This window comes from Pyrgilauda ruficollis, unplaced genomic scaffold, assembly GCF_017590135.1.
Source record: "Pyrgilauda ruficollis isolate IOZ18807 unplaced genomic scaffold, ASM1759013v1 scaffold59, whole genome shotgun sequence".
In the NCBI taxonomy this organism is placed as follows: Eukaryota; Metazoa; Chordata; class Aves; order Passeriformes; family Passeridae; genus Pyrgilauda; species Pyrgilauda ruficollis.
The window spans coordinates 6,095,127-6,117,926 of NW_024527599.1; the positions used below are offsets into that span (position 1 = coordinate 6,095,127).

The window sequence follows — 22,800 nt, forward strand, 5'->3', positions numbered from 1 at the left end:
GGACCAGCCACGCACTTGCACTGCTGAGGTGAGGTGCCTCAGCCACTCACTGTGCCTGGCAAAACCTTCCAGGACCCCTGATGCAAAATCAGATAATTTATCCCTGCTCAAAAATTAAAAATTAAATAAATCCAGTGCAATTTAAGACTCTTCCCACAGCTCAGCCACTACCTGGCTGCTTTATCTCTGCCATACAGCCCTTCCCTCCACCCAGGAGCTGCACCCAATTCACCTCTGCTCTCCCCCACCCTGCAGCCCTTATCAGTAGCACCTTCAGCTCCAGAGCATCACCCTGAGGCCTCGCCCATCCTCTCTCACCAGCCAGGACTCCTCACTGGGAGCATCCCTTTATCTGCCAGCCATGCCACGAAGGTCTGCAGGACTCAATAGAAACCCTCCTTCACCATCCTCAAATCTCCCTGAAGTCTTTTCCTATTTAGGATCACAGGATATTTAATACCTGTCCGCATGGATCACATGGTCTGCTCCCAGCAAGGCTTTATGAAGCATTCCTATCTATTTTTCAGGAAAAAAACCCCTCTGCACTGCTCTCCATTTCCTAATTACAGCCGCAGGAGACAGGAATCCCAAGCACCTGAGTTGTAAATGTGAAGCTTATTGCTTAAGCAGACACATTACAAGCAGGCTATCAATCACTTCTGGCAATTATTAGTACTTTGTGAGTATTTTGAACTCAAGTATGTGACAGTCTCATCCATCCTGGAGCAGAGAAATCCATGGGCATTTGCATACGAGGCTGAGCTGTGGGGGGATGCAGCTCCAGAGGGTTTTCACTGGAGCTGTCGTGGTTATGTGCTTGGCACTCTACATTTTGGGATGAAAACCAACTTTATTCAGGCTCTGTAAAGATGAGTCTCACATGTTTAACCATGGAAGAAGATTTTTATAATATCCCTTCATTCCTACTGTATAAAATGCTTCTATATGTTTTTTGGTGTTTTTTTTTTTTTTTTTTTTTTTTTTTTTTTTTTTTTTTTTTTTTTTTTTTTTTTTTTTTTTGCTGTGACTACTGACTCCAAACATAATCTTCTTTATTTTATAAGACTTTTGGGGCAGGTGTATCATGGCATGGGTGAATCAGTGCTGCTGGGTGTAAAGTCCAGGGAGGTTTAAGTCATTTGATAAGGACTGGTAAACATTTCCTTGTTCAGAAGGAATTATGGTGATCTTAATGGTCTTTTTCAACCTAAATGATTCTCTGGTTCTGTGGTTCTTTATTCACTGCTGCTGAGGTCTTGGTGGGGGCCCCAGGAAAGGAGAAAACCGAGGTTGGGTCTGACCTACCTCTAAGAGAGCATGAAGAAGTGATGCAGCACCCTCTAAGATGCTCCAGGATCAAAGGAATTCCTAAATAAACACACACATCTTGCAAGGGTGGTGATGGAGGAGCAGCAGCTGGGAGGGAGCAGCGCTGTGTCCTTGGAGAGATCTGTGGCACACAGGGTTGTGTTCCACCATCCTCACCCCAACAAGGAGCAGGCATCTCCAGGGCTTTGCTTGGATGTAAGCAAACCCTCAAGGTGGTGAGCAGCTGATTAATGCAGGCTGGATCTGGCTCCAGGGGTCACAGCCACATTCCCACAGGAGCTGCCAGAGGTGTTAAACTGCAGGAGAGGCTGCAGTGGTGGTGCCATCACACACACACACAGACACACACACACACACACAGAACCCATCACACGCACACACAGCCCATCACACACAAACACACACACAGCCCATCACACACAGACACGATCCCGCACAGACACACACATCCCATCACCCAGCCCATCACACTCAGAATCCCCTGCACACACAGAGCGTCTCACCCCCAGTATTACACACTCTCACACTCACACGGATGGTGTCACACTCACATGGAGGATATCACACTCATGCACAGTCACTCACACACACCCCACACCGTCACACACTGCCACACTCACACCCACACTGTCCCACATACACATAGCACCAGCTCTCTCTCACACACTATCAGTCACTATCATTTACACAATCACTTTTCCATATCTATTCACACTCACTGTGACACACAATCACTCACACACTCATTATCATACACTACCATACTCTATACGCTGTCACTACCATTCACTGTACACTATCACATCCACTATCACACAGGCACACTGTCTCACACTCACTATCATACAGCATCTCACACACACAGTCACTAACACACGCTCATTGTCACACACTATCACACATTGTCACTCGCACTATCACACACGCTCAGTATCACTATCACACACTCATTACCGTACTCATTACCACACTCGGTCCCGGACACTCACACTCATTACCACACTCATTACCATATTCATTACCACACTCATTATCACACTCATTACCGCTCCCACACCGCCTCACGCTCACCGTTCCTCTCCCTCACGCCTCCACCAATCACGTCCGTCCTTCCCCCATGGCCCCGCCCCGGCCCCGCCCCCAGAGCTCGCCCCCCGGCGGTCTGGCGTGCGCACGCGCGGAGGTTCCGTGACCGCGGGCCGGGAGCGGCGGCGCCGGGCCCTGGTCGGGGTGAGGGGCCGGGGGAGGGGTGACGGGACCAGGGGACATCGGGACAGCGGCGCCGGGACGGGGAGCTGAGCTGGGTTGGGTTGGGTTGGGCTGTGCTTCGCGAGGCGGGCACCCGCGGGCGGGCACCCCCGGCACCCCGTTCCCTGTGCCGCGCAGCCCGGGCCGTTCGTGAGGGACCGCCCGGGCCGTTGCGGCTGCTCCGGGCCCGGCCTGCCTGGCGTCCCGTCGGCCCGCGGGCACGGGCGCCGTTCCCCTCGCACCAGGCCCCCGCCGCGCCGCAGCTTCCGGAGCGGTCGGTGTCGGCACCCTCGGGGCCCGGGGTGTCCGTGGTACCGGGGGCCGGTGGGAGCCAGCAGGCGGCTGCGGTGGGTGGCGGGTGCTGCCCAGGGCCCCAGGGCCGGGGGGAGCTCCCTGAGGGGCGGGTGGTCCCCGCCGGGCCGGTCCGAGCCGCCGGCTCCTCAGGCGGGACCCGGCTTGGCCGTTCCGGAGCTCCAGGAGCTCCTGCCATGAGCCGGAGCCGTGGGGCAGCTGGAGGGACCCTGCAGATGGTGCCAGGTTCTCACCTCACAAGTCAGATCTCCCCGCAAATAAATCACCCGCCTGGGTGCCCAGAAGGACCCAGGAGCGGTCGGGTTGTACGCGAGGTGTGGTGAGATCCCGTGTCCAGGTGGGATCCTGGGTCTGGGTGTACCTGCCCTCCTCTCGCTGCCTCAGTTTTAAAATTCACCCGTGCCCGAAACCAGCCCTCGGCTTAACTGACAGGCAAACGCTTTGTTCCGCCTCAGTTGCCTTCTCTATTTTCCCCCTCCGAGGGGAACTCGCTTAAAGGCTTGTTTTGAATGGAAGCAGTCCAGGTTTGGAGCAGCCGGCTTATTTCTTCTGTTGTTTTGGCTGTCAACCCAGCCACCTTGTGCCGTGAGGATCGGCAGAGGCTGGGAGAGGGCAGGGCTGGGATGGATCTGCGTGCTCGGAGTTATTTCTGTGACCCTTCCCTCCTGCCGAGCTCTGTTCTTTCTCTTTGGTTGGTGCTAATCGGTGCTGGGTGCTTGTGTAAGGGAAGGTGTGTTTGGGTATGAGTTACCCGGCAACAGCTTCTAACCCTGGTGCATCGGGTTTTGCTGTGCCCAGAAGTGCAGCTCAGCTGGTGTGGGGGCCCTGGTTTGGGGTCGGAGGAGGGCGCAGGGCACCTGTAATGCTGCTCCAGTCGTGCCCCCTGCACAGGGTCACGTTTTACTGCAGCCCTGCAGCCTCCCTGTGCTTTATGTGCTCCCCTAATCCCTGTGTAATCTCTTCCCATGGGATCTTTGGTGCCCTCCCAGTCCTGTCTCTCAAAGTGGTGCCCTGATGCTTAACGATCCCTCCTGGGCACTCTCTTTTCTGAACAACCTGCTGAGAAGTCTCTATTTTACCTATCTGGCGATTTTTATTTTTAATTCCGCCCAGCTCAAGAGCTCCCAAGGCTCTTTTTCTTTTCCAGGTACAAGCTCGCGTTTCGTGATAACTTTTATCAGCGCTGGCAATTCAAGTTCAGAAACTTAACAAAAGGAGTTGGCATTTTTAGAAATCATCTCAGACCCATGAATTTTAAGATCCTGCATTTAAAGCGAAAGAAAAATCTGCTTTCTGGAAGTAGAACAGCGAATTAAACACAGCTTTCAAAGGCTTTAATTCCCGTTCTCCAGTTTTCTCACCACCATTTGCTGGAGTTTGAGGAGCAGGGAGTGAAGCTGCTGGAAAACTCATCTGAAATGCACTCAGTTTTTTTCCTGTCCAAGTCCCCAATTAAAGCCATGTGGACACATTTTTCAGAGGTTGTGCTGGGTGTAAAGTTCCAACCGAACAAATCCATACTCAAGCTCTGAGCCAGTATTACCAAATACCTTCAAAGTGAAGGGCATCTGGCAGGAATATTTAAGTCTACACTTGAATTAGCCAGGGGTTTGTTTTCACTGGAGGAAGGGTGGCCCAGAGGATTTCTGTCTGGAGCCATGACTGTTTGGTGAATAAGAGCTTTTAGGGTTGATGTGAATTTCAGCTTTTCAAGGTGTTTTTAAAGCTTGAGATGAAAGTGTTCAGGTCCATGGGATTTGAGTAAAGATGTGAGCTGGGTGTGTAACACATCCCAAAATACATGCTACTCTTCCCCAATCCCTTTCTGCTGTGGTGTAATGCTGAACACTGTTCAAGCAGCTCCAGTATTGAATTTCTCAGCTTTCACTATTTGTGTGCTGCTGAATTCTCAAAGAGAAGCCAGGAACTGCAACTTTAGGCCTTTTCTTTCTTATTTGCCATAACTCCAGGACTTGTGTAATTCTGGCTTACTGATGCTCTCCCGCATTCCTCACTTCCCAATCCGTGCAAACAGCTGCTGGCTCCAGCAGCTTTCAGCAAGAACTGGCAGGAGGCTGAAATACGCCCCTCGCTCCTCCTTTGGAGCAGCAGTCCCAGCACAGGAAATATTTTTCCACTCTGGTGGGGAAGTGGATGTTGGAGCACACGACACTCACGTGCAGCCAGCCCGGGTACCTTCACGTGTGCTCCAGGATTCACAGCATCGCTGCCACCCCGGGCTGAGGGACAGACTGTTGTCACCCAGCTGTAACCCCAGCGAGTGTGAGGTGGCACGGGAAGGAGGTGGCTTTTCTGCTGCGGTGTCTGCTTGTTTGCATTTCCTGCTGCTGTTTCAGAAAGGAAGGAAAACGAGCCGCTGACTCCCTCCTCACAGCCTCCCTCCTCTCTGCTCGGCGTGCGGCTGCTGATGAGTATTTGGTAACAGCTTTGGGGGGGAAAACGGTGTTGGTTCTGTATTTGGGGTTCAGAGCACCTAATGGAGGTGGCTGGGACAGAAAATGCCACAGCCTGGCTTTTGCTCTGAGTTGAGCATGGACAATGCTGGTGGTCCTTGTGCTGGAAAAGTGTTGGTGTGAAACCTGCCATAAAAAGAAGTGGCAGAGACAGGTGTTGGATTTGATACCTTAAGTCTTAATTTGCTGTTTTGAGCAGTGCAATGACTGTCCTTGGTGTGTTAGGTGAGAATGGATTACAAGGAAAAGATTAATAGCAGAGGCCAGGGTAGGATCTTGGTGATCTGGAGCGGTTTGTCACCAAGAGCAATTGAGCTGGGGGTGTCGTATAAAAATCTCAGAGCACCTCATAAACTAATTTACACTCAATTCCTGGGGAAACTGTTGCCTTCTTCTTATAAATGCAGACGTGTGGGTGTGTCTGTTCTGTGCTCACTCTCCTCTGTCTTTTTTAAGCTATCAAGCCACACGGGCATGATGGATGGGACGCTCCACGGAGCGTGGGATCTTCCCCCATCCGGCAGGCATGTCATTCTCTGTGCAGATGGCATCCTCCAGTGGAAGCCACCCACTGCTGCTCTGCCTCTTGGGAGACCTGAACTTTTCCATTGGATGGGAAGGAAGCTCACGGCTCCCTGCTGACTGCTGGGAGTTAAGCGAGCAATCAATGACGTGAGACCTCAGAAGGGAGAAGGCGAATTTATTTTAAAACAAAATGAGCTTCACTCATTCACAGCCAAACCCACCTACACACGAGCACCAGCGTGAGGATCTCCAAGTGGTCGTCCAGCATTTGGACAGATGTGTGTGCAGATAGTTTGGACAGGATTCCTTGGAATGACACAACAGACAAGGAATGTCAAATATCAGACCTCTGGTGTCGCTGGGTGATCATGTGATGCCTTTGGATCTGTTCTTTTTACATCCCTTGGGGGCTGAGAGTGGTGATCTCTTCTTGTTGGAATTTATTCACTGTCCTTTGTGTCTTTGTCTGGTCTTTGGGCTCCTACACTTTCTCTATTCTTCTCCAAATCATCTCTTAAGGGCTTGAGTCTCTAGTGCTGATTGTTCCTCATTTCAGGATGTTCCTTGTTTTCCAGCCTGAGAAGCTGCAAATAGGTGTGCTTTGATCTTGAGGACCTACTAAATCAGTGCCCTCAGCACAGGCAGTTGATTATGCCCTGTGCTCCTGGTTCTCTTGTACTCCTTCCCATATGTTTTTGCTGGGATCACACTGAACTAAAGAAGAGGGTGTACTGTGATTTGCAAACTGTGCCTTAAGAGTTGTCTTCTGGCTTTGTTTGCATGTGTAATGCAGCACTGGGGTCACAGGACTGATCCTGGGCCAAAACTAGGTGGTCAGAAGCCTGAATGGAGCTGATGATGTAGTCCTGGATCTTAGATCAGTGTGAAGAGTTTGGGAACCATTTGTGTAACTCAGTCATTTCTGTGAATGAGTATTTAGCCAGCATTTGGCAGCTCACATTGGGGTGGTCAGTGTGATGCTGCCAGGAGCAGTGCTGAGCATGGGGAAGGGGCAGAATGGCAGCTTGCCTTGGCACACTGCTGGCTAGTGAGTGTCTGTCTGAGCTCGTGCCAAGGCTTACAGGTCTGCCTGACACAGATCAGCCGTGGCTCGGGGACGGTTTGGTACAGATCTGTGGGGATTCAGGTGGTATTTGGTGCCACAAACCACAGGAAACAGTCTCCCTGAAGAGTGTTTGCCCTCAATTAGCAGAAGTTGCCAGCACTGGCAGGGAGTGAGTGGTGGTACCTCACTCACCCTCAGCCAGAGGGTTTTGAGGCCAGTCTTTCTCTGGACTCTCTTAAATCCCTAGTGAACATCCTCTGTGAAAGTCGGAGCTTGTTTCCGTCTCAGGTGGCTTGTGTGATGTGCATGTGGGGTGGGGCAATTTGGGACGCCATTCTCAGCTCCCTGTGCTCTCTGTTTCTTGCTGCAGGTCCTCGGGAGAAAATGGTGTAAGGCCAGCTCAGCTGCCACTTCCAATCGCGGCGTGCCCGGAGCTCAGGGAGGAACATGGCAGCAGCTCAGGGAGCAGGAAGCAGCTCAGCCGGGCTGGCCGGCCCGCCCGCTTCTGCCCCGGGGCACAGCAGCAGCTCCACGGCAGTGGCGGTGTGGGAATGGCAGGATGAATTTGGCAGGTGGAGGCCCTACCGTGGCAATGTCTGCAGCTACATTGAGCAGGTTATCCAGGCCTATCAGCAGAAGGGCCGGCGCTCAGGGTCGGGGCAGGTCAGCAGCATCCCTTTGGGACACGCGGATCCCGCCTTGGCTCCCTATGTCATCGACATTCCAAGCTTGACACAATTCCGGCAGGATACAGGTAAGGGAGCTTCCCCAGCCGTTCTGCTGGTGTGCTTGGGGACAAGCAGGGCCTTGTGCTGTGTGTGACAGCCCTGCAAAGCTCTGCTGTTTGCTACCTTGCTGGGCAGCTCTGTGAGCACATCTGCTGCTCTCCTGATGCTGTCTGCTGCCCAGTGTGGAAAAATCTGTGGAGCTGGGTGCAGGCAGACAGCCATGATCTCTTCAGGAGCATCATCATGGGACTCGTGGAGCTCCCAGCCTGTGAGCCAGAGCTCTGAGAGCTGGAAACTTCCCTCCTCCCCAAATCCATTCAAGATCACTTGCGTAAAAGAGGCCTTTTTACGATTCCAACCCTCCTGCTTGAATCCCTTGCTCCCTCTGGAGTTGGAGTGCCAGCTGCTTTAGCTTGGCATGCAGCCCTGCTCAAGCTGCTTGCGAGTGCCTGCGGCCCCCGCGTGACACCAAAATGCTGCAGCAGAATATTCCCTCCACTTGTGCTGTGTGAGCCTGGCTCGCTTCCTCCCAGGGAGAAAGGGCAGGATGGGCTCAATAGCAGAATTGAGACCTGATTTTCATTCTACCTCCTAGGGTCACTGGGAGAAGCAGCTCAGAATTTGCAGAGATGACTCCTGCCCTTTTTGCTCCAGATGTGCTGAACAGCTGGAGCTTAGAAAGTGGCGAGGATGGAATGCATGCACTTCATCCCTGGAAAATCCGGGGAGATCCCAAATTACACACCCTAAATGAATGGCTGCTTTGGAAAATTTTCCATCCATCAGTTTCCCCTTTGTCAGTGTCTCTCCTATCACTCCAGGGTGCAGTTGAGCATCATCCCAAGCTTTAAAGAGGGGCATGTGCTGGTTTCTTGCCAGTTGAAACAGTAAATGAGCAATATTTTGAATCAACTGCATGATCAGCCAATTCTGGCAGGAAAGGGAAGTGGTTGGGGCAAATGTGAGTGGTCATCACAGCTGCATCCGTGTTTTTATTCTGACTTGGTGACCTTAGGCTGAGTTTATCTAGTGGTGTCCTGGGTGAGGTGAGGAGCTTTCTAAGCTGGATGCCCTGGCAGGTGTGCTCAGCTTGGCCTGTTCAAACATCTGGAAGGCTGGCTGAGGCTGTGGCTTTGAGTGGTACAGTGTGGACCACCAGAGCTGGCACCAGCAACTGCTTCTCTCCTGGTTTTTTTCATGCCAAGCTTGTGAAGGAGCCTTCCAGCCTCTGGCCCTTTCAGCCAGTGCTCCAACCTGTGGACAGCAGTCCTAAGGTATCTGTTGAAGGTGAGCAGAGCGCCTGTGGGGTGGGTGAAATGTGTCCCAGTGTGAATGGGACATTATTTTCCACAAGTACAACTGTCTGTCCTTAGAGGGTTAGTGTCTCTTTAGGTCCTTGTGAAAGATCTCAAAACACTCAGTGACTGTTGTCCATTGGAGGGTGGTTTGGAGCTGTTCTTCTCTGGGGGACAGTCCAGTTCAATTCTGGAAATTATGTTGGCTAGTATGATCTCATCTTTCCTTGGTCTAGATCTGCGTTTGAGTTTTTAATAACAAAAAGGCTGATTCTGCTCCACAGCTCTCCTGCAGTGTTTCCCGTTGATCCAAAGGGATGCTGATCAGAGTGGCCACTGCTATTAACCTCCCTCCACAAATACCTGTGTGCTCTGCAACGTGACTGTTGGAAAAGCTCTCATATCCCCTTGCCATGGCCCAATTCTAAGCAAAGCTTTTTCTCTCTGCAAGGCTCTGCCTTAAACATGAACCTTTCTGAGCGAGCCGCCAGCTGAACTTTGTCATGTGTTGGAGAAAAGAATCTCTACAGGAAACATCCCCATGAAAAATCTTTAAACAGTGCAAAAAATAGGCTGTTGTATTCTGCTCATTAGCTATTAGACAGATAAATAGGCTCTTCAAAGGAAGCCAGGGAGAATAACAGGAAGCCAGTGTTAACGGGAGCAGCGTCCCCAGCAGCAGGGAATGACAGCTGTGCGGGGGGATCTTGTGGGCAGGATTAGCTGTGGGCTTCAGCTGCTGCTCAAGGCAGATTAGCTGGGAGTGAGTGCAGGGGAGCAGCAGGAGTTGTCCTCTCACCACAGCTGTTTGCCCACCCTGGAGAGGAATGCCAGTTTCCCTGCCAGTCTGGGGGAAGGGAGATGTTTTCCAAGTGCATTGTCTTGGTGTTGTTGACTCCTAAAAATCTTTCTAATGCTGTTTGAGGGTGTTAAAACCACAAGTTGCTCACAAGTCCTACAGTCCTTTGTGCTGCTTTCAGCTTCTGAGCTGCCAAAGGAGCAGGGGAAGCCTTGCTAATCTCCTGAGATGTGTCCCGCTGGACACCTTGCCTTACCTGTAGTAGTCCCCTTTCTCTGGGAGCAGCTTCCCTGCATTCATTCCTAAATGTAATGCATGTCTCACCATCTCATTCCCAGTCCAGTCCCAACCCTAGTCCTCCTCCTGCTCAGGGGTTCATTCCTGAAGTTATCCACCTATTTGAGGCTGCTTGTGTTTCTGAAACTTGGCAGGACTTGCTGGATAGGAGAAGTCATTGCTAGAGTTTGCTTTTGGCTGTTTAGTCTGCTTTTCCACTAAGACATCGATTCCAGGCTGGGAAGGTCATCTTGGTTCTGCTGATAGTTTCTGCCAGAGGAAGGTCTGGTCCCACAGGAATCCTGAGCTCCATGGTTGAGCTCTTGAGGAGGTTGCTGTGTTTGACTGGCTGCTAGTAGTGTTTTAAGTGTACTGATAAGATGTTGTTTGTTGGCTGGTGTCACTGGAGAGTCCTGCTCTGCAATCAGCAGGATGCTTGGTGCTGCTCTGGAGCAGAAACACAAGTCCTGGAATTCCTTGGTCTGGCCCATTCTGCCTTGGAGAGAGCCTTAGCCTTTGTGTCATCGCTGGAGCTCCAGCAGTGCTGAGATAAGGAAACACAGTTTTCACAACTGTTGGGTACAATAACAGCAGCATGATCCTCATGCCAGCATGCAGGCAGGCAGAGCCTGATTTTGGCAGTGTGGAGTCCCACGTGGGCTGTCCTCCCTCTTCTTTGGGATGTGCTTGTTGGGTGTGAAGCTTGCCTGGATTGCTTATGCCCCACAGAGTCTCCAGTGGTATCCTGGGGCAGTTCTTCTCAGGCTTTAGGTGTGGGTAATTGTAAACGTGCCAGTTTTCACCTGGGGTCCTAGAACATAGTGCCATAACTCTCATGACCTCTTTAGAGACCTCTTTTGCTTTCCTCACAGCTTTTCCTGCTCCTCTTTCTCTGTGCAGAATGCTGCTGAGGGTTTTTCCTGCAGTAGCAATTTTGACCCTGCTGCCAAGGACCCATTTTTCAAAGGTTACAGAGCTCCTGTCCTGTTGGGTGGCTTCCTTCCCTCTCATTAGGCTGCTGCTTTTTTGAAGTAAGGGATAAAGTACCCAGGAGTGAAGTCATCCTGGAAAGCCAAGCTTCCAGGGAGTTCGAGCTCCAGCTGTCGCTGTCGAGCGGCCTTGCAGGAGTAGTGTTTCTCCTTCCATTTCTCTCCCTTTGTCTGAACAGCTGCTCTCTCCAGTTTGCAAGTTACTTCATCTTTGCCTCTCTAGTCTTGCTCTCTCTCCCAGCAGTCAGGAGCCTGCAGAAGTTTGCCCTTCTCCAAAGTCCTTGCCCTTGCCCCTTGTGGGGCTTCACCCGCTCTCCCAAGACCAAAATTGCCCCAACCCTTGTGTAACGAAGTGGGCGTTCAGCCCCTTAAGTGCTCCTACAAAGTACTTCCCGATGGTGTCTTGTCTCTATAGTTACTCTGTTGTCAAGGCTGTGGGAGTTGTGTTTTTTTTAACCAGATCTGTGCCTCAGCCTGATTTTTTTTTTCTTTTTCCTTTTTTTTTTCCTTTTAACGTCAGGGAGGCATATGTGATCACTGTGCCTTTGTGCTTGGGTGTGTCTGTGTCTGCATCCTCTCTCCTTCCCTCCTTTCCCACCCTTCCTCCTTGCAGCTTTTGAACCTGCTGCCAGCCCACAATCAGATTTGGCAGAGGGACAGGGATCTCAGGGATGTTGCGTTTTTCAAAGCTTCATGAGCAAACCCAGCCCTGTTGGGAAGAGGTCTTTTAGTGCCCATCTTGAGGGAGAATGAGAAGGACCACCCCAATGTAGGCAGCATGGATCTGTGCAGAAACAATTCCTGGGACAACATCCCTCTTAGTTCTCCGCTCACTAAATGGTTGTGTTTATTTCCCCTCCTCTCGCACACAGGGACCATGCGGGCTGTCCGCAGGCATGTCTTCCCAGGGGACTCTGCTGCTGGCCAGGGCATCGTCTGGGAGTGGCAGAACGACGAGGGCGGGTGGTCCCCGTACGAGATGAACGTCTGCGTGTTCCTGGAGCAGGCCCATGCCACCAACCACCAGCGAGTGGATCTCAGGTCCTTGGGCTACAACTACGAAGTTGACTTTGTGGCTCAAGTCCAGACCAACAAGACCACGAGGTTCCGCCGCAGCGTTCAGAGGCGTTTGGACACCCCGTATCCCGTGACGACCTCCACCGCACTCCTTCACACAGGGATGGGATGTTCTTGCCAGCAGTGCTGGCCAAACAACGGGACTGGCCCCATCACCACACGCTACCGTCACTCCATGACAAACTCTCCCAACTCTTCCACTACTCATCAGGTTCCCGGGAGGACAGCGTCAGTAAGTTCTTCCAACGTCGGCTTCGTGCCCTATAACAAACCCACTTTGACTGGAGCAAGGTCAACACCAAGACTCGGTGCACAGAACACCGTGGTTTTGGCTCAGACTGGGAGCCTCAGTGCAGCACTGGCAGCGTCTAACGGAGTCAGGTACAGATCCAATTCACCTTTAAATACCATACGTGTGTCCAACAGATCTGCTGTGCTCAGGTCTGCATCCAGGAGCCTCTCTGTCCCAGAGGATTTTACAAGGGTCTTGTCCCTAGGAGGGAGAGGTTTGTGTCTGTATGTCCAGTACAGTGGATGAAGAGACTTCCCCTCTGCTTTCTACCTTTTTCCTTCCCATTTGAAATACAGTCCCAGTCTACCTGTCTACCAGTCTCCCTGAACCAACAGGGTAAATCACTCAGGTTGAGATTCTGAAGGCTTGAGAAAATTAATAGTGCCAGTGGTATTTTGGGTTAGGTTACAAAAACAACTTTGAGAGGAATTCAGTGAAGGAAAAGGGGACTTGTAAACACATTTAATTAAAATTAGGCAGTAGAGTGGAGCACTGCTCTGCTCATTCTGAGCTCTTCCCCTTCAAGGAGGGACCATAGTACTCATTGCATGTGGTTAAGACGTCCTGAACTCTCTGTCAAAAGCAAGTTATTTTTCAGGCTAAGTGGTGATGAAGAGCAGAGGTGCCACTGGATCCATTTTCCCTATGGCTCTTCTCTGACAGGGCTGCAACCAGTCTGCATCTCTCAGCCCAGGATTTCAGCTCCTGTCGACTAGAGCCAAAGGAGGGCTGTGTTTGCACCTTACTGGTGGGGGAGGCAGAACCTCACTTCTCTTCAGGCCTTTTGGTTGCTGCCAGCTCAATGAAAAGCAGAGTCTTGTGGTCTGACAGCCTGGCTCCTCTCCATGGCATGAGCTGCTGGGGCAAGCCACAGTTGGTTATTCCACTTTCAGGATCTTAACTCTTCCTGTGCTCAAGCTCTTGCTGGCAGAGGTGTGTGTGGCCTGTTTGTGGCAGTGCTGGCACCAAGTGTGACCCAGCAAGGGCTGTCTGACTGCTCCCTCTGTTTGTGAATGGCTGGAAATGGCAGAGCCTTACACTCGCTTCACTGGGAGTAATCCAGCTGTTGAACCCCTGAGAAACTGCAGGGGAACTTGCCAGGGCTGACTTACCTGTCCAAGTAAGTACAGAGATAAGAGATCTAGCAGAGTGTTAGAAGCACATTCTGCTAATTGCACGAGGCACAGGGGTTTGAGGTTTGTTTTGAATCTCATTTGTGTTTTAAACAAGACTGTGAATCTTGAGATGTTTTTCTTAGTGTCGTGTCAGGACTTTCCCTCTTCAGGGTCATTCGAGTGAAATGACTTCTGACATCCTGTTCTTCTTTCTCACGGTCTTTTTTTTGGTGCTTTTTTTTCCACCTGGTGATTTTTTGTGTTGCCTTAAGCATCCACAGTGCTTCTCTGTTCCAGTCACCTTCGAGTAGGGCTGAAAATCAGACCTCAGCACTGCCTGCAGGAGCCCCCAGTAAGGCTCTTGCTGTCTCCTGAAGAAGCTGCCAAATTCCCCCTCTCACAGGAGTTGCTGGTGGGTGCGTGGGGCCACTGGGCTGCCTGGAGCCCCCATCCCTCCCCAAAGGATTTGCAAAGTGACTCAGGGTGGGGAGTTTGAAAAGGAAGAGCCAAGTGCTGCAGCAGTTGCCCCACAAGCCTGTCTGGAGCTGATCAGGGTCTGGGTACGTTGTGTGCTGCTGCTGGGGGGACAGGCTGTCCTGAGAGGAGGGAGGATGGGAGAGTGATGCTTGGAGGGGGTTGCCACGGGCTGCTGACCATGAACTGAGCCCATGGCCCAGGCAATGCTGACTGGGAGGAGAGGGGTGGCCAGGAGGTGCCCATGGCTGGTTGCCATGGCTGGTTGAGGTTGGGCTGTTTGAACCTGTTTTGCAGCTCAGCTGTTTGTGTTGTAGAGGGGGTGAGGTGACTGGTGTCCTGGCAATCATCTCTAGCCAAGCCAGCCTTTCTGGGGGATGAAAGAGATTGTACAGTTAAATCTATGCTAGGGACAGCAGGACATGGCACCCAGGGCAGGTGGCAGCTCTTTGGATACCTGGGAGTGTGTGTGAGTGCTGTCAGACTTGTGTAAAACCCACACCCCCAGTGAGCCCCACTCCCCTGGCCACCAGCTGTCTGTTCCCATGGGGTGTGATCTTCAGCCCTTTGGGATTAGTTTTTCAGCTCTCCTTTATCCCTGCCAGAACAAGTAGTGCACACAGCGGGGCAATCTCTGTCTCCCAGCAGGGTGCCATATGTGAAAGGGACTTTTTCATCCCCAGCTGACAGCTCAGGATGGCTTTTCCCCATCGGCCCTGTGCTGGTCGGAAATGCCACTGGGTGGGTGTAATTGCTCCTGGCTGGAGTTACAGGCTCATGAAACCCATGTCCCAGCAGAAAATCCTTTAATTTCTGTGAATTAGGGGAAACCTGAGTAGCAAACTCTAACAATGTGTTTCATTTAATTCCTAAACCCAGAGCATTCCTGGGTTATTTTATCCATTAGGTTCCTTGTCTTCCCCCCTTGGACATAGTGTGATGGTTAGTTCCCCTTCCCTTGCAGTCAGTGCCCCACATCACCCAACAGTCTAACCTTTTGGCTAATTATCCTGCATTAATTATCCTGCCACAGGATTCTGGCTGTGTTCTCTTAGCTGTGATGTGCAATTCCTGTGCTGGCCCATGCTCAGAGACCCAAGGGAGGGGAGCACTGGGCCACGGTGGATCCTCTGGTGTCTGCTAAAGGTTGTGTTATGTTCACCCCACAAGCTTTGGCTCCAAAGCAGCCCTGACAGATTACTTGCTTTTACAAAACTGCTGATCTCCACAAAACTCGCAGAGGTGGCTGAGCTGCAACTGGCAGAAGGGCTCAAAAACTCCTTGGGAGAGACTGAAAGGTAGTGCAATTGTTTACACCCAATTTCTTTAGGAAACACAGCTAAAAATGGCAGCACCTCTCTCCTGCAGGGCTGAGAACAAGCTGCAGTTCATCCTGGAAATCTGCCTAACTCCTTGTGTGGCTGTTACAGTTATTTCTAGCAGGCAAGCAGGCAGGGGTAGCCCCCAGAACGGGCATGCCCGGGCTGTTGTGCCACTGAGGGTGATTAAATGTATTTCCTGCTTGCTGGAGGGCGGATGCTGGTGTGAGAGCAGGCGGAGCTCCAGCACTGCCAAATGCACTTTAATTTCCTCCTGCTCTCAAGAGGGTCAAAGCCACTGGAAAACCCAGAGAGGAATGCCAAGGCTTAACTAGATGCTAATATCCTTGGCTGTGCTGCTAATAAATTCCATACATGTGGGCAAGTTCTTTTGCTTCTTGGTGCCTTAGTTTCCTCTTGTGGATTAAGCACAGTTAATGAATGTGGCCTCTCATGGACAGTGCTGGAATCTGCACGAGGAGTGTGCCATGGCAAGGGCTGTGTCCTTAGCACTGTTAACCAGGATCCCAGCCATCTCCTGGCAAATCCTTCCCACTCCACATGGGAAAGCATCAATTCCCTAGGGCAAGAGCTCCCCTGTTCCCTACACTGTGCTAATTACAGAGTAAGGCACTCCTGAAGCACAGTAAGGAGTGCCCTGCTTGTAATATGAGCGAGTAAAGCTGCAGGAAGCAATCTTCTGGGGGATATTAATTAGTGTCCCAGCCAAGCAAATCCCTACAGCAGCTCTGCAGGCTTCTCTGAGCTTATGTGGCTTTGGCTGCTGCTCTGGGTTGTGCCTACAAATAAGACAGGCAGCTGATGGGGGCAGGATTTCGTATAAAATCAGTGGGAATGGAGGTCTTGGGAGCTGGAAAAGCATGCTGACAGAACTGGGGTGTTCTTAAGAGATGCTGCACCCCAAATCTGCCATGGGGAACAACATCCAGTCAGTGCTTTGTAGGATCAGGAAGGGCACTAACCAGGGCCTTTCCTTCTTTCTCTCCATCTTTGTATCCTTCAGCTTTGTCCATAGGCGTTCCCCTGAGCTCCTTGGGTGGTGAGGAGCTCTCCTGGTGCTGGTTCCACTGTGAGTTGTCCTGCAGCCCTTTTAGCCAGCATGGGGCTACCACCAGGTGGGGTCATTAATGTCACCTGACACACAGCCCTGGGAAGGGGTTTGGACCTGAAGGAGTTGTGGTAGCACTTAGTGTGAAGCAGGGCTGGATGCTGCCCTGCTCTGTGAGGAGAAGTGTTTGCTCTTGCCCAGAGGGTTACAAGGATGCCATGATACAGAGGTCTGTGGCCTGCTGGTTGTGTGCAGGGGAGAGGAAGGAAGAAAGTGCCATACCAGGTGGAGAGGGTGAGTTCCTGCAGGCTTCCCCAATTCTGCTCCATTGGGCTGTTGTGCATGTGTGGCTCAGGTGATGGCTCCAACCTGGCCACCCAGCATTTGAAGTGGCAGCAGCCCTGGATTCCAAACTGTTGACACAGTTCCTTGCTGGGCTTGTGCTTTGCTGTCTCACTGGTGTTGCAGATTCTTGAAATTCTGGAGAAGCGAGTGGGTTTGTCATGCTGAAAGCTCAGTCTGCCCTGTCTGCCTCCTGTAGCAGACTGCCTGGGAACCAGTGGTAGGAAATCTTACCAGGGTCTTGCTGAATCTCTGAGAACATTGTCATATTTTGCATCCTTTTGTTCACAACCTGGTGATCCCTGTTACACTCAGGAACATCCAGCACACAGAGCAGTGGGAGAGCAGGAGCTGTGGCAAACAGCAGGACAAAATTGAACCAGGAAGGAGGAATTGGTAGCAAGACACATTCAGAGAATTCAGGTTTTGACTTTCAGGTGTTGCAAGCACCTGCAAGAACACTTGGCCAGGAGTCAAAGGCACTGCCTGGTGAGAAATCTCCATGGGCAGCAGGCGCAGGTGTCTCAGTGGCTCTCTCTCATCTCTCCACACTGCAGTGCTTGCTCTTGCACTGATGCTACCCGGATCTCCCTTACCCAAAACATCATTTTTTCTCCTACCTGAGCTGTTTTCAATAAATGAGCAGGACCTTTCCCCAGAAGCCAGCACCGGTATGGCAGTGCTGGAATATCTTGAGCTTGTGATGTTCCATGATTGGATGCACAGTCCACGTTACACTACAATAGCAATATCCTTCCTTGTTACCTCATCCCCTTCCTCCCCTCAAACCCCCACTTTAGACCCAGGGTAGGCTCTGAGGAGCATTTCCTCACCTTTTTTGGCATGGCAGCACTTCCTCCCACGCACTGTGGCTGCAGACTTGCCCAGACAGTGCTGTGGTACCTCAGAGCAGTGTGGATTTCCCTTGATTTCGTCAGCCTTTGGGCTTTCTGCAGTTGTAACAGAACTCAGGGAGCGTGGCAGCCCTGCTCCCACGGTGCAGAGTGGATGGGTCAGCATATCCCACAGCACTGTTAGCTGGGATACTGCTAATGAATGTGTGTATTTGGTGAAATAAGAAGTATTGGTTTCTCCATCATCACATCAGTTGGCTCAAAGTCTCCAGCAGCCAAAGCTGACACATTTTGCCTTTACACCAGAAGTGCAGCTGACCAGTGACTGTTTCCTGGCTCATGGATGGTAATTTATCTGCAGTGCACTCACAGCTTCCCAAACTTGATTGCTTGCAAATGCATCAAGTGCTTATCTGTTTCTCTCTGAAGATCTCAAGGGCTCTTCTCACTTCTGTTGTGGCTTAACCCAGCAGACATTTAATCACCACACAGCCCCTCAACTCACTCCATCCTCCCCCAGGGGAATGGGGGAGACAAGTGGAAGAAATAAAGTAAAAATTATGGGTTAAAATAAAGACAGTTTAACAGGATAGAGAAGGGAAGGAAATTAATAATGCTGATGATAATTGAAACATGCAAAACAAGTGATGCCCTAAGCAATTGCTCACACCCACTGACCAATGCCCAGCCATTCCCAAGCAGCAGTCCCCACTCAGTTTTCCCCCTGGTTTTGCTACTGATCATGGCATCCTGTGGTCTGGAATATTCCTTGGGTCACTTGGGGTCAGGTGTCCCAGCTGTGTCCCCTCCCAGCTTCTTGTGCCCCCCAGCCTCCTCACTGCTGGGGTGGGGTGAGAAGCAGAAAAGGCCTCACTTAGTGTAAACACTGCTCAGCAGCAACTAAAACATCCCTGTGTTATCAGCATTATTCTCTTCCTAAATCAAAACCAGCTCCTAGGAAGGAAATTGGCTCCATCCCAGCTGAAACCAGGACAACTTCATACAAGTTCTAACTCATGGATGACTTGGATTTGAGTCACACAATTAGAAAAGAAGCGTGAAGGACTTCTCTGCCATCTTTTCAAAGCAGTGATCCTCTTCCCAGGGCAGCTCTGGATTTGGTTTCTCCAGCCTCAGGTGTAATGACCCTGTGCTCCAGCCCATTGGAAGGATTCCCTGCCCCCACCTCTTCTCCCGGTACAGCAGAAGGTTCAGCTTTGTGCTTTATTTTATTTTTACCTTCCATGGGGAAGTGAAAGTGCCCAAGGTGCTGCTTCGTCTCAGGGCATGGCAACAAAACACAAACTTCTGTATCAGTCACAGGCTCAGTGGTGCCCTCTTGGCTTCTCAGGATGAAATGAGGGAAGGTCCAATGTCTGATTCTTTGGGAGCAGTTCTTTTAAGTTCCTGGTCCTCAAATACCCTTCATGTCTACAGCTGGAAAACAAGGAGTCCTGCTCCTTGCCATCTGCTGAAGAGGATCATAAAGGCAGAGATGAAGCAAAGGAATGAAACAAAGAAGTAGAGAAATACCTAAGAAAAAGCTGTGACAAAGTGGTGAATCAGGAAAAAGGGAGAGTCATAAAGACATCTGATTTACAGCCCTTTGAAATCACAGGGAAGATTTCCCCTGGGTTTGGTGGGCTTGAATTGTAGCCAGAACAATCCGTTGCATCATTTGAAGGCATTGCAAAATTTGGGGCAGCAGAAGGGAAAGCACAGCCTTTGAAAGAGGCAGGAGGGAAACCTCTGTGGTCCAGAGAGCTTTATAAGGGTCTGGGGGTGCTGATCTGACTTGGCCAGACTGCCAGAGCTGCACCAAGCCCTCTCTCCTGCCCAGGGTTCTTCAGGGAGGCCAGCACACATGTGGGAACCTATTCCAAACTGGGACAGGTAGGAGAGGGGACAGGTGGGGTGGGAAACAGCATTGTGTCACTCAAAAGTCTTTTCATCCCTGGTCATTGTTATGTGAACCTGAACAAAGATTTTAGCAAGACTGAAAGGAGGGACCTCCGTGGTGCCTTTTTGGGCAGGGCAGCTCTTGCATCCCTGCTGGACACAAGAAGGTTTCCCCTAAATAGTGGGTGAAATTTGGGCTCTTGACCATCTTAGTCTCTGAATTCCTAAGCAGCTGGCCAGGTTTGTGTAATTTTGGAGAGTCCTTGGAGATTGTGGTCTGAATGCACCAACTGCTGCTGAGGTGCATGAGCCTCACCCATCCCAGACACATGGGCCACCTGAGACAAAGACCATGGGTGCCTTCTCTGTGCCAGCATTTGGATTTCAAGTGTTCCTGCTCTGCTAATGTGGATCCAGCTTGGTTTCTTCTCTAGTGATGCCCCATCAGCATTGCTGCTGCTCCCCTTTCCTGCCTAACTCCTGCTAATGGCATAGCCCTGGCTGCCCACGTATCCCAAAGTTGTAGTACAGCTGCCAGCACTGCCAAAACAAGTAGGTGATGAACCTGAAAGGCACGTTTGGTGTCCATCTTCTCTTGATGTCCAAATGAAAACAGGCCAAGCTCTTCTAGGTCTCCTTCTGCCTTTCTTCCCTCATCCCATCCTCCTTGGATGTGTAGTGCAGGTTGGCTGCTCTGTGGGGGAGTGGCAAGAGCAGGAATGTATCACAGGATCAGAGCAGGGTCCAGCAGGAGGAATGGATGAGTTAGGAGAAGATAGGACTGGAAGCAGCTACATACAGCATGGCTCTAAGGCCATTCCCCTTGCAGGTAAGTAACTCTAGGAGAGAGCTTTGTAAGGACACAGCTCCTTAAGTACAGCTGCTGGATCAGTGGGAGAAGGGTGCATGTGTGAGGGTCCCAGCTGGGGCTCATCTGAGCAATTAATCCCTGCTAATATATCCAGGGCCCTGGCACTCAGCAGGGAGCAGTGCATTGCTGAATTGTCTTTGTTTGGCTGTTTCTAATCCTTGCTGTTAAAGTCATCTCTTTTTTCCTCTCTAGTGCCCAGGCCCTGCCTGTCAAGATGTCCAAACCCAGCAGGGTGAGCCAGGCCCTGGCAGGTAAGAACTCCCTTGTATTTTATTTGCTCAGTCCCTAGGAGTATGTGAATGAGAGGTTTGCCTCTCTGTAGCACTTACTTTCTATTTTTGACTTATGGAAAGAGTCAGAAACGTTGCTGGCGTTTAAGGTTTTAGACCCAAAGATTTTCCAGAAAAGCAGAGGGCAGATTTGGGGAAGAATAGGGTAGACAAACTTTATTAGCTGTTTTTCTCATCCTGAGTCTTTCAAAAGAAGTGGGATTATTTGAGGCATGGCTATTCATCTTCTTCTGTACATGTGGATGAGCAAGTAGCAAAGGAAAGGGCCTGTGAATCAAGCTCAGTGCTAGCTGCTATTTTCTGCTTTTTTTTAAAGTCAAAGGAGAGGAGTGGTATGAGATTTTGTGTGGTTTTAATATGATTTTTCACAGTGTGGTTTTATGAAAAAAGCTCAGGTGGTCTTTAGCTTAAAGAGGATTGTGATGCCTTGTCTTGGGAAAGGGGAGACAGAAGTTGAATCAGACATTGTCTCCTGGTGCAGCAGAATACAGGTTTGCTTGTTATCCAAACCTGTGAACACACTACTAAATATACTGAAGAGAATGTCTGTGAGGGATGAAAGTGCTAGTTTTCAATGCTCCTTTTCAGAGTAGATTTGTTAGAGTTGAAATAGTATTGCCTTGAAAATGACAATTTGTGCTGTCAGCTTCCCGTGGAAGTGTTGCTGTGCCAAAAGCCAGTGGCACCTTTGCTGTGTTTTGGCTCAGCCAGTGCCAAACCAGTGACCCTGGTGTGGTGGCACTGCAGGGATTTGGGTACTCTGGTACCAGCTGTGCTCTCAAAACTGTATCATTACCTGGTAGAGGAGTGCTAAATATCTGATATCTTCTGGAGTTGGCTCTGTTTCAGACACTACAGAATGTCTATTAACGCTCTCCTTCCTCTGTCTCTTACCCATGCACGGTCTCTTGAGGTCATTTGCTCCTGGGACACCAAACTTTGCTCCTAAGTGAGCAGAGACAGCTACATTCTTTATAAGACAGTAGTTCCTACCTTATTCCAGAAAAGTTGTTTGGTCTCTTCTTGAGTGCCAGGTTTTACCCTGGCTGAAAAGGGTGCCCAGGATTGATGTTTCCCTTCATCTGACGTTGGCACCATCCTGAGAGCTGCCCTGCACGTGTCTGTAGCCAACCTGGCCCTGCATGAAGGCTAACACAGGTGTCCTCTGACATGCAGCATGCAGCCCTTCTGTCTCCTCCTTAGCAAATCACTGGAAATGAGGTGTGAAGTCAAGCTCAGACCTTGTCTAGGTGGGTGACCTGAGCAGAACTCCCCTTGCTTATAACAGCTCTGCCTTTCATGCCCTGGCTGTCAGCACTGACTGTGTAATTAGGTACTTAATCACATCAAGGTAAATAAAGCACAGAGCTGGTGAATCCAGGCTGTGTTAATGTTGGTACCTGTGATCTCATTCTCCATGTACAGGAGGTGAATATGTGCAGTCTGTTCGTGCCTTGTGGTGCCACCAGATAGAAAAAGCAGCAGGAAGTCCCAATAGAATAAATCATTTGCCACCATTTAATACAATAAAATTGTTAGAATTGTAATTGGTATCTCTGTTGTTGCAGTCTGGGGGTGTAAAAGAAGGGATGATTACTCATTTTAATATTCTTTACCTCTCCCTGAGGCAGCCAGCACGAGGCACATGGAGATGTAGGAAAGTGGAGAAGCAGCTCCCTGGGGGCCAGGGTCTCCTTCAAATCCAGGTCTTCACACAACACAGCTTTAGGTGCTCTGCTGCCAAGTGTCCCACACCTCAGAGGTGCAAGGGAGGAGGGAAATCTGAATTTGAGTCCTCAAAGTTACATAGAAGCAGAGGAAAGATTAATACAAGTTAATTAGGGAGTGGAAGGAAAGTAAATCTCTGGGGATATTTCTTGTGAAAAGCAAGCAATGGAGTTCTGGTAAAAAGGAAAAGTTTTACTGAAATATTAATTGGCTGGGCCTTTAGGGACACCTTCTTCTCCTCTATGCTCTGCTCTGTTTTTAGAACCTCTTCTGGGAAGTGGTATTTTGTTCATAATTAAAATCCTGCTGGTGGTGTCCAAGTTACTCATTACTCAGGTTATTCTCTAACACAGGCTGGGCTCCTCTTGTTTTTCCAGTCCCCACTGCATGACTGCTTCCTACAACATCAGTGGAGAAGGCTGGGGGAGC

General features: G+C 50.5%; 1 protein-coding gene across 2 annotated transcripts in view; it reads left to right on the forward strand.

The window, feature by feature from the left end:
• The first annotated feature begins 2,475 nt into the window (after positions 1–2,475).
• The window catches only part of DTX2 (deltex E3 ubiquitin ligase 2), a 34,839-nt gene continuing 14,514 nt past the window's right edge, over positions 2,476–22,800 (forward strand). For both annotated transcript variants that reach the window (XM_041482700.1, XM_041482701.1), the window contains exons 1-4: positions 2,476–2,559; positions 7,325–7,708; positions 11,914–12,499; positions 20,546–20,604. In XM_041482700.1, the coding sequence (XP_041338634.1) occupies positions 7,402–7,708; positions 11,914–12,499; positions 20,546–20,604 (952 nt within the window). In that variant the 5' untranslated portion in view covers positions 2,476–2,559; positions 7,325–7,401. The remainder of the gene's footprint in view (positions 2,560–7,324; positions 7,709–11,913; positions 12,500–20,545; positions 20,605–22,800) is intronic.